Raw genomic sequence first — 11500 nt, 5'->3', positions numbered from 1 at the left:
CTTTGTCTTTGATTTCTTTATTCAATTGTTATAAAGCAGACTTACAATTAAGTCTCATATAGTAGAACCGTCTTGTTTTTGCTTCATTTATTGTTGTATAAATGAATCTATGTTTTAGCATAGAGTGGAATACATTTTTATTGCTTTAACTGTGTAAATTTTTTTGGTGTTGTAAGTGGGAATAGTTCCAACAGTTTGCCACTTTCTTGTGTGCAATTTTCTAACATATTTAGAGTTTATGTTTACTAAATTACAATAACACTTAAAATTTTAAACTTTAGATACTAACTAGAAATGTCGCCTTACTTACTACTTTAAACTCATGGAGTTTTTGTCGTATCTGCCTTTTTTGTTTTTTTGTTTTTGTCGCGTAGAAGGTATATTAATTATCATATGAATTTAAAGTAGGTAGATATTTACTGTAATAGATAGATTAAATACTTTTTGCACAAAATAAAAATAATGAATTAAAAAAACATCGTATGAAAATAATAAAAAAGTCTAATAGTTTAAAGCGATTCCCTCCAGATCAAACCCCAATTGTTATCTAGCTAAGTAGTATATTATATCAAATTCTGTTAAAGTTATATTAATAAACTGTAAAAGCTCAGTAAATAGACTGTAAAATAATGAATTTGTTTTATTTTTTAACATTATATTCGAGCAGTTACATTAAAAGTATCCTCTTTAGGAATCCCTATTTCTTCTAAATAAGATTATCTTAAAACCATTCGTATTCTCGTACGCTGTGTGAATCTAATTCCTTGTGTGCAATTTCATTCCCATCTGGTTCGCGTGTGTTTTATATATTGAATATGGATAGATAGATAGTTTGCTGCGTCTTTTACTGTCTATATGCAATGTGTAAATGAAAACCGATATTACTTCACAGGCTTTTAAAATACGCGTGTCAGCATTTTATCTGCAGTTGTGAGTTGTCACAAGTAAACACTTAGAATGTTTTGAAATTGTTTGTATTTAAAAAATAAATATGCTTCTTTCGATTTAATATTTTTACAGGGTGATTCCTTATGGAATATACTTATGCATCTTTCAATATTATTTCGTAATTCTGTTACAAGTCGTATATGCTAGCCGTACTGCGAGGCATAGTGCGGCCACATATCTCTTCCAAAAGTATTTGAATTCAAAATTCATTTATTTCATGGATATTAGTTGTGAGTCTACCACCAGTGGACCTTTCGTGGGCATCGCTACATTGCAAATCTATAAAGTGTGTAGATGCATATATTTGATAAGAGGCTCGATCCTCAGTAATGAGGTAGTGACATAGTAGGGAAGATTGGTTGTACGGCACATCTGTACTACTTGCCACGTCTAATATACCGCGCTATTATATTCACAAACACCTCGTGGACCAATAGCCCACGCCATATTCATAATTTTGCTATTTATTCTAATCGCAGATACAAACCGCCTAAGTTTGTATTAGCATACAAATTTCTGTTTCCACAGTAATAGAATATTTCCCTCGATAACACTGAGTATAAATTCAATAATTGGGTGGTTTACCCTAGTCAATTAAGGTCCATCGTTTTAAACCGGGACCTCGTCGGCATTACTCAAAGGGCTTAAAACCTATACGTATATTCCATATAATTATGTAACGTTTGTTATAATATATTTAGATTTAAACATACATCAAGATCGTTCACGTTTCCTAAATTACCTAAACCGTTTATGTTATGCAAATTCCCTTAATTTAGGTCTAGGTAACTTTATAGTTACGAACACAATTAAATATTTATTTATAGTCCATCGTTTTAAACCAACACCCCGACGGGTTTGCGTACGTTTCATACATATGTAGTCTGCAGTTCAGTATGAGAGCTCGCTCGCGGAGTTGGCGCGCAGCGGTTCCACATGATCTGCCTGAAGGTTGTCCTGAACTGTTTGGACATAGCGCAGTAGAGCACGAAGTTGATCGCCCCGTTGAGGAGAGCTAGCGCATCCATCAACTCCCCGAATAGGTCGTAGCAGCGTTTAAAGAAACACCGGCCCAGTGCGCCACTCATCAGACCTGTATTAAAAAGAAAATAACTTTATCTCTCCTAAATTAGTATTATTAGAAAGTTTTTCTGACAGAGCTTGTCCGGGGAAGTCCCTACTACCGTATAAGCCATGCTTATTTCTGCTGAAAAGCGGCATTGCTGATAGGCGTGGTTCCGGGATAATACATAACACACACTGAGCATGTTATGTTATTCTTTTATATGAGTCTGTAAAAAGAAGCATAATTTACTGTACACAAAGAAAACATGAGACAATATAACTAAACACACACCGTGACACGTAGGTACAACAAGCCGATGTCTAAGCGGCCTGAACTGATCTCCGTCAGGCTAAGAGGTATGACCAGTGATATAAAGGATCGCTGTGCCATAAACGGCAATCATACCGTGACATTAGCTAACATTACAGGTAAAATGGAATCACGGAATTGGAATACGAAATTAAGTTTATTGGATTCATATTTTTTCACGCAGCAATTTTTACATTCGTAAAGACTAGCTGTTGCCCGCTACTTCGTCCGCTATATTACCGGTATATCGCAAATACCGCGAGAACCGTCTGTTTTCCCTACTTTTAGCGTTTTAATACCTTCTGATCCTTCCAAACGATAGGTCCATTTTGAAAAATTGAAGAGCAAGTTAAACGTACGTAATTAATCTTAATTATAAAACTAATTATTTGGACAAGGATTAAGGGCTATCTTGAAGTGGAATAAAAAAAATCCAACCTCCGGGCTGATACTAAGAATTACTTGATAGAAAAACCCAATACTATTCATTGGGCCTGACCCGGGATTCAAACCTAGGATCTCGTGATCTGCAGTCGTACATGCACACCACTAGACCACAAGGCAGTTAGAGATGTCACTATACACGCGGCGTAAGCTGCAGGCGGTTCTACTTCTAGCGAAGTATAAAAAGGCATACGTATAATAATAAATAATCTCTGTTTTATTGAAATACAAATCTTTTCCCAGCGGCTATAAAACTCCCCGAGCTTGTTATGAAATTGCCGCAATAGAAAGCAAAAGCTTGTTTTCACTTCAGTATAAATATTAAATTGATACCAATATCATATTTTGGGTCGTGAGTAAATTGTTTCTAGATATTATTTTGTTAAGAACGAAACAGCTGGTGTATAGGCGGACCGGCGGGTGTGGATATTTATACCGGGCCAGTTAGAAAAGGGGTTCCCCGACCAAATAATTAAAAAAGCCAGAAGAAATTACACTATAAAGTAACGTACGTAAGTATTTACATTAACGCGTGTATGAGTGTGTGAATTAATCATTTAATATTATGTAGAATCACAACTCTTTTGCGAATCCAACTCGGATTGGCAGCGATCGGGAAACTCCGTGACAGCTTTTGGTCCGAATTACCTCAGTGCCTGACGATAAAATATTCAAAAAGTGCGTGTTGACAGTGATAACTTATGGCTCTGAAACGTATTCCCTAACTATGTGTCTCATAAAAAAGCTCAGGGTCACTCAGCGATGGAGAATAAGCTTGAAGTACCACAACGGGGTCAAAACAAGAATACAGTTACCGACATAGCTCAAAGAGTTGAAAAGTTATGGGCGGGGCATATAGCTCGGAGAACCGATGGATGTTGGGGTCCTGAGGTGCTGGAATGACGACCTCACACCGGTAAACGTAGCGTTGGTAGACCCCCGACGATGAGGACGGACGTCATCAAGCGATTCACAGGGAGCCACTGGGCCCAAGCGGCACAGAACCGTGGTACTAAGAAGACTCTACAAAAGACCTATGTCCAGCAGTGGACGTCCGTTGGTTGCCATGACGATGATGAACATTTGCTGTTGCCCTACATTTTTTAACTTCAATATTTGATGCTCTGATTTTCACTACGTATTTTTAATGATAAATAAATAAATATACTACGACAATACACACATTGCAATCTAGCCCCAAAGTAAGCGTAGCTTGTGTTGTGGGTACTAAGATGACTGATAAATATTTTTTTTTATGAATAATATACATAAATACTTATAATATATAGATAAACACCCAGACACTGAAAAACATTCATGTTCATCACACAAATATTGGCCAGTTATGGGAATCGAACCCACGGCCTTGGACTCAGAAAGCAGGGTCGCTGCCCACTGCGCCAATCGGCTGTCAAACTTTGCATGGTTTTTTTTTTAATTTCTGTGAAATTCAATAAGCCGATTCTTTGCAGCGGTTGGGATTCCAAGGTGTTGCAGTGGCAACCCCGCACCGGTAAACGCAGCGTCGGCAGTGGCGTGAATTATGAATAGAGCATGCCATCTGCATACCAAATTCAAATTCAAATTCAAAATTTCTTTATTCATGTAGGCCTATCACAGGCACTTATGAAGTGTTCATACATATTTGCTTACATAATTGTAAGGGGATGGTGATAACTTCGTTCGCCAATTTAAATCTAAAGTACCCTGTGCATACTCTCTATGCACGCCACTGAGCGTTGGTCGACCCCCAACCAGGTGGACAGACGACATCAAGCGAGTAGCGGGGAGCTGCTAGATACAAGCGGCTGCTGTATAGAATCGTGTAGATCGAGTGATCGCCCTACAAAAGACCTATGTGTGACCTATTTTACAGCCGAGTAGCGCAGTGGGCAGCGACCCAGCTTTCTGAGTCCAAGGCCGTGGGTTCGATTCCCACAACTGGAGAGTGTTTGTGTGATGAACATGAATGTTGTTCAGAGTCTGGGTATTTATCTGTATATTATAAGTATTTATGTGTATTATATTCATAAAAAAATATTCATTAGCTATCTCAGTACCCGTAACACAAGCTACGCTGACTTTGGGGCTAGATGACGATGTGTGTATTGTCGTAGTATATTTATTTATTTATTTATTAGTTAATCGGTTGATTTGATAATGATTGCAGCGGTAAAGTTCATCAATATTTTCATATTTCGTAACTAAAATTTCGCTTCTTTATTATACTTGCAATTTTGAAACCAATATTTCTTGTCGAAATATAAACTTTACTGTTTCACAGAAATATCACAGCTGTAGTGATTCACTTACCTATATTCATTGCAACTGCAATTTCTCCAGAACTAATTGAATTTACCTCCAGACTGTTATCTTACAGTCTGTCTTGGCAATTATATTCACTTGGAAATTAAATCCTTAATGTAAAGAAAATATTAGAAAATGTACTTGTAGTTCAGTTTGGTCCGTTACCGTTCGTCTCAAACGAAAACTATTGTCTATTAGTTGATAGAATAAATATTTTAATTTGTCTTGCTTTCCTTTCAACGTTTTTTTTTAACAAGGATATTATCGGATCCGAACGAATCCGATGACCGATGATGAGTGATATAAAAAAACGTGCAATACTAAAATACTTTAGTAAACAGTCTACCTATCTAGATATTGTACTTACGGTAAGGAATATAATATCAAATCCTTACATATTATAAAACAAAGTCCCCCGCCGCGTCTATCTGTCTGCCTGGGCGCAAAAAGTTTAAAACTACCGTACGGATTTCCATACGTTTTTCACTAAAACCTTCCGCACGACTCACTATGTCTATACTTCAGTAAAATTTACTATGGTTTGTTTAAGATGAAAGAAAACATACCGACTTGGACCTTTACTTTAGGCTTGCGCCGCGTAAACTATTAATAAAACTTAAAAAAATGGACTACGTGGCATGCAGGTTTCCTCACGATGTTTTCTTTCACCGTTTTAAGCAACTGATATGTAAATTACTTAAATTAAAAAAGCACATAACTTCGAAAAGTCAGTGTTGCGTGCCAGGGATCGAAAACGGTCTCCACGAAAGGAAACCCGATGCCTTACCCACTAGTCTATCACCGGTTCGCGAGTAATCATCGTTACCTACAAAAAAGTCGTAGTATATTTATTATTATTATTATATTATGTCTAACTGTTATAGTTAAGTCGCAATAACCGCTTTTTGTAAAAATTTGTCAATCAAAACACAGGTTTAATCGAAAGATGGTGAAATATCTGTTATATCCAAACAAATAGTTTTATAATTAATGTTGATTAAGTGTCTTTAAAATCCTCCTTAATAAAACTTAATTTTTTAAAGACATTAGAACCGGTAATAACTGATTTGGTGCAGACGAAGTTGCGCGCGTCAGCTAGTTACCCTATATAATGGTGTCCCAGAAAATAGCATTTCTATCCAATACAATTAGACGTTAGTAGATCCTAGGAAATGGTAAGAGGATGGTTTTGCACGTGTCTGCTATTGCAGACACGTGCAAAACGACAGATAATAAAATAAGTTTATCATGCTAATCGGAAGATTGGCCCAATTACATTACTGGGGTGTGCGGGATTTAGTAAATAAGTTGTTCACTCTGTGTCTCTCAGAGCTAGTAAAACATTAACAAAATCGTTAAAACCCACCAACCCGCATTAGACCAGCTCGATGGTTCTACGATAAATAACTACGAGATCTCCTATGAGAGGGAAGGCCTGTGTCTTATAGTAGGATGTTAATAAGGCTGATGATGGTGATGATCAAATAAGCGAGATGCGATAGTAATCATTTGTCCATCAATCGAATCATTGACCGTTGGACACCTCCCTGGCGCAGTGATCTTATAAGTCTTGGAGGCGAAAGATCCCGGGTTTGATCCCCTATATTTGGAAATTTTCATTTCCAAATATCTTGTGTGGTCCGTAGGCTTCTGCCATGGCTAGTAACAACCCTACCGATAAAAGTTGCCACTTAGCGATTTAGGGTTTAATGCCGCTTAGAAACTTGAAACCGATTACAGGAATGGTACCTACCTTTAACAGCCCGTTACCAATTTAGACTGTATCATTACTTACCGCCAGTGAAATTGCAGTCAAGGGCTAACTTGTAGTGGAATAGAAAAAACAAAGGCGACCGTGGAATTACCGATAAAATACCTATCGCATTAATGGTAGGGCCGCTTTTGTACCACAATACACACGTCACAAAACAACAACGACAAGATGTCTTTGGTTTTTTTTGTAGTTTTTACTTGCAATTAAGCTATTCCCGATTGGCGCGGTTTGAAGCGATCCTGCTTTCTGAGTCCAAGGCCGTGGGTTCGATTCCCACAACTGGAAAATGTTTGAGTGATGAACATGAAAGTTTTTCAGTGTCTGTTTATGTGTATATTATAAGTATTTATGAATGAATGACTATACTTTTATTGCACACCACAAAAAGTACATGAAATAAGAAAAGTATAACAAAACAACGTATACAATATGGCGGCCTTATCGCTTCATAGCTATTTCTTCCAGGCAACCAATGGCGTAGAAAACGTAGGCGTATAATATTAAAAACAATATAATTGTATATTATTCATAAAAAATATTCATCAGTCATATTAATACCAATAACACAAGCGACGCTTACTTTAGGGCTAGATGGCGATGTGTGTATTGTAGTAATAATTCTATATATCTGTCTATGCAAAACTTTATCAGTTGCTATGATGGTGTAGTTAAAAAACGCTTTACATACCTAAAATTCCTTGCGGGAACTCGGTCAACAAGAACAGCAACAGTACAGCAACCAGCATTCTCGTAGTCCGATCCGTCCTGCGCTCCGCCTTTGACCTCTTAGTCGACTTCCTTGTAAAAATATTCCCGTTTCCATTCACAACAGTATTAGCTGGGCAAGCGCTATAACCCTTCAGGGCTTTCTTTCGACTATTCGCTCGATATAACACCCGGATCAACCAAGCGCTAATAACTGTCAAAATCACGCATGGTAGCAGTTTTATAACAACTGCGTGTACCCAGAAGTTGATCTGGTAGAGTCTGCCGTCGTAATTTGAATCAACGTAGTACACTTTTGTCGGGCCGTTGTCCAATGCGTAGTCCTGGTGTATTGTGAATACCTGGAAATAAAACATTCATCATCGTCATCATTATCAAACCATTACCGGCCCACTGCAGGCACAGGTCTCCCAGAATGAGATGGGTTTTAGCAATGGTCGACCACGCTGGCCAAGTGTACATTATTACACTTTTTACGGCTTTGAGAGTATTGCGAAAAATTCTGAGGGGTGTAAGTTTGCTCACGATGTTTTCCGTCACTGTTATAGCAAGTGATATTTAATTTGACGGCCGACTGGCGCAGTGGGCAGCGACCCTGCTTTCTGAGTCCAAGGCCGTGGGTTCGATTCAAACAACTGGAAAATGTTTGTGTGATGAACATGAATGTTTTTCAGTGTGTGGGTGTTTATCTGTACATTATAAGTATTTATGTGTATTATATTCATAAAGATATCCATCAGCTATCTTAGTACCCATAACACAAGCTATGCTTACTTTGGGGCTAGATGGCGATGTGTGTATTGTCGTAGTATATTTGTTAATTTATTCATTTAATTGCTAAAACGGCACTCCCAAAAGATAGAGGTGCGTGCCGGAGATCGAAATCATTCTTCCCTTAAGGGAAGTTAAAGCCCTTTTAATCCCCGACGCAAAAACTACAAGGTGTGTGTGTGTCTGTGGCATTATATCTCCCGAACGGATAAACCAATTCTGATTTAGATTTTTTTGTTTGGATTAGTCGGGAGTATTCTTAGTTATGTTTCATAAAATCTGTCCAACATGGACACCACAACAAAGAGCCGATTACATATTTTTCACAATTCTCTCAATATGGGTATCAAATAAAAGGCGACAAATTTCAAATCCAAGATGGCCGCCTCCCGAAAAATGGCAAATTACTAATTTAGTATTTTTTTTCGCGACTAAACGGCTTTATGTGTATCAAATGAAAGAGCATGACTAGGAGAATAATGTACACTATTTTGAAAATCAAAGGATTTTTTATTTAATTAAAGAAATTTAAACATCACTTGGTTTAACGGTGAAGGAAAAACATCGTGAGGAAACCTGCATGCCAGGTAGTTCTGCATAAAGTACTCAAAAGGCATGAGAAGTACACGCCTTTTGAGAAAGTAGTGCCGATAATACCAATCCGCATTTGAAAGTTAAAACAAGTGTTATTTTATTGCCTAAATTCGTATTGTTCACCTATTTGTAACAGCAAAAAAATTCCACGTTAAATGTATTGATAGAATTCGGCACAAAAATAGATCCAAGCTTTGATTGATTTTGTAAAGGAACGTCGTGACATGGAAACAATAAATGGCACTTAGGTGGTCGGTCAAGGCTCCTGTCCAGTCCCACCTTAAATTAATCAATTCCGACGACGCTGTTTTCATGCTATTTTCCGCTATTGAGGGCCACTTCGCTCGATTTAACCACTGGACAGCTCTAGGCGTGTAATGCGAAGGAAATGAACCTACTTTTTAATTTATTTGTATAGATTTGTTTCAACGAAAATGGTGATTTTTTTAATGGACGAAAAAACAAAGCACTTATTCGAACATTTTTCGCAATTTATTATGTATTACTTTTTGTGGCAGTATGTACTAATAGTTTGGTGCATCAGGAGCATCCTAAATCGAATGCGCGCGGCGCTGTGCGACGCCGCATCAATTAATTATTATTGATTAATTGATACCGTCGTCGCACAGCGCCGCTTAAAGTCGATTGGGTGGAGTTGATCCGTCAATTAGATGACTAGAAAAAAGCTCATATATTTTGAATTGAACCTCGGACCCCGTGGTCCATAGTTGAAAATGCCTATGAGGAAGTATAATTTACATTATGCATATATACCGACGTAGCTCAACGAGGCACATGACTCGGAGAACTGATGGACGTTGCGGCCCTGAGGTGCCGGAATTGCGACCCGCTGCGGTAAACGGAGCGTTGTTCAGTGCCCAACGAGGTGGACCGACTTTATCAAACGAGCCGCTTGAAACAAGCGGTCCAAGACTGTAGATTTTTGAACTCCCACAGAATAAAGAACATACAGAAACCGCGTACACGACTTATATTGAAATATCAGAAACCACACCACTTTAGTAGTGTTTCTTGAACAAACATTTAATCACTTCCTGCCATCTAGCAGTTTACAGTTATTATTTTACCTCTAATGTTCTAAACGTTTACCATAAAATGGGAAAATGGGAAAAAAATTGGGAAAATTCCGCGGTTGTAAAATGAGACGTGCGCGGGGCGTTTTCCACTGTTTATAGACACAATGCACTGTATACAATAATGGCTGAATGAGGATTCTTATGTTTTAAATTTAATGGGAACTCCCTACAAAAGATCTATGTACAGCAGTGGACGTCAATCGTTTGAAGTGATCGTTTGATGATGATAATAAATAAAATAAATAAATAAATATACTACGACAATACACACTGCTCCATCTATCCCCAAAGTAAGCATAGCTTGTGTTATGGGTGCTAAGATTACTGATGAATATTTTTTTATATGAATAATATACATAAATACTTATAAAATACATATAAACACCCAGACACTAAAAAAACCATTCCTATTCATCACACAAACATTTTCCAGTTGTGGGAATCGAACCCACGGCCTTTGACTCAGAAAGCAGGGTCGCTGCCCACTGCGCCAATCGGCCGTCATCGTATATGATATATGCATTTAATAGTATACGCTGCATATATTTATCCTTGCAATTGTGTATGGCAAAACAACGTGATACTGTTATCGAATCGGAAGCTATCAATTTAAGGTGTTAGAGAAACCTTGGTCGTGAAACCAAGCCCCATTAATTATACCGTGCCACCATCCCACAATATTCTGTGCTCAATCAATCTACTGTCTTGGGAGTACCTACCTATTTGTCTTCAATTATACCGCTAGAACGAACTTCATTTTAATTAAATTTGCGAGCTCTTTGGAAAATATAGATAGACTCTTGACTTTCTAAATCTAGTATGCAACACACATCGATGAGATTGTACATATACCCACCACTCTACTCCAATGCGGGACATGCTAATGAAATTAACCGGGAAGGGTGGCTTACCGTGCTCTCCGAGGCATGGGGACGAACGACCTTGAATGTGATGCCATGTGGTACGTGAGTTTGAATATTGACAGGACAACGTATTTCTTCTAAATAATAAATTTAAAATGACATAAAAAAATCTATTTTCGGTAAGTTCGTAGTGGACAAGGTTTTTGCGGCTTTCTGGATATTATTATGTAACTGGTAATTCTCAGTGCGGCAACATGTTTTCTAGGAAAAATCACAAGTGCTTCTACTAAAAACGTTTCCGCCATAAGGATTCCCGGTTATATATATTGCTACTTCCTTTCAGTCCATTCTAACAAAGGAAAAAGATATTTACCTTATTTATCGAGTAGACGTGGAGCTAGGGACATGAAGGTTTTTTTATTAATTCGGTTGTCCGTTTAGCTATTTACACCAATCTGTATATATATATATTTTAACAGTAGGTTTTTACTTACAGAACCACCCGTATGTGTTTGTAAGTGTTTAATTGCTACAAAATTCCTAGGAACTACAGATCCTATTTGAGTCCGGTTTAGGGATTATGCAACTTTCACTTCTGGAT

The 11500-nt window shown here is 37.7% G+C and overlaps 1 protein-coding gene across 1 annotated transcript in view; it reads right to left on the bottom strand.

The window, feature by feature from the left end:
* Positions 1 to 1533: 1533 nt before the first annotated feature.
* LOC120633199 (G-protein coupled receptor dmsr-1-like) overlaps positions 1534 to 11500 on the bottom strand; it is a 66211-nt gene continuing 56244 nt past the window's right edge. The window contains exons 6-7 of the mRNA XM_039903341.1: positions 7537 to 7915; positions 1534 to 2041 (exon numbers count right to left, since the gene is read on the bottom strand). Of these exons, the coding sequence (XP_039759275.1) occupies positions 1818 to 2041; positions 7537 to 7915 (603 nt within the window). The 3' untranslated portion in view covers positions 1534 to 1817. The remainder of the gene's footprint in view (positions 2042 to 7536; positions 7916 to 11500) is intronic.

This window comes from Pararge aegeria, chromosome 21, assembly GCF_905163445.1.
Source record: "Pararge aegeria chromosome 21, ilParAegt1.1, whole genome shotgun sequence".
Lineage (NCBI taxonomy): Eukaryota > Metazoa > Arthropoda > Insecta > Lepidoptera > Nymphalidae > Pararge > Pararge aegeria.
Note: the sequence above shows the minus strand (reverse complement) of the source record. Positions and strands in the feature narration are given on the sequence as shown.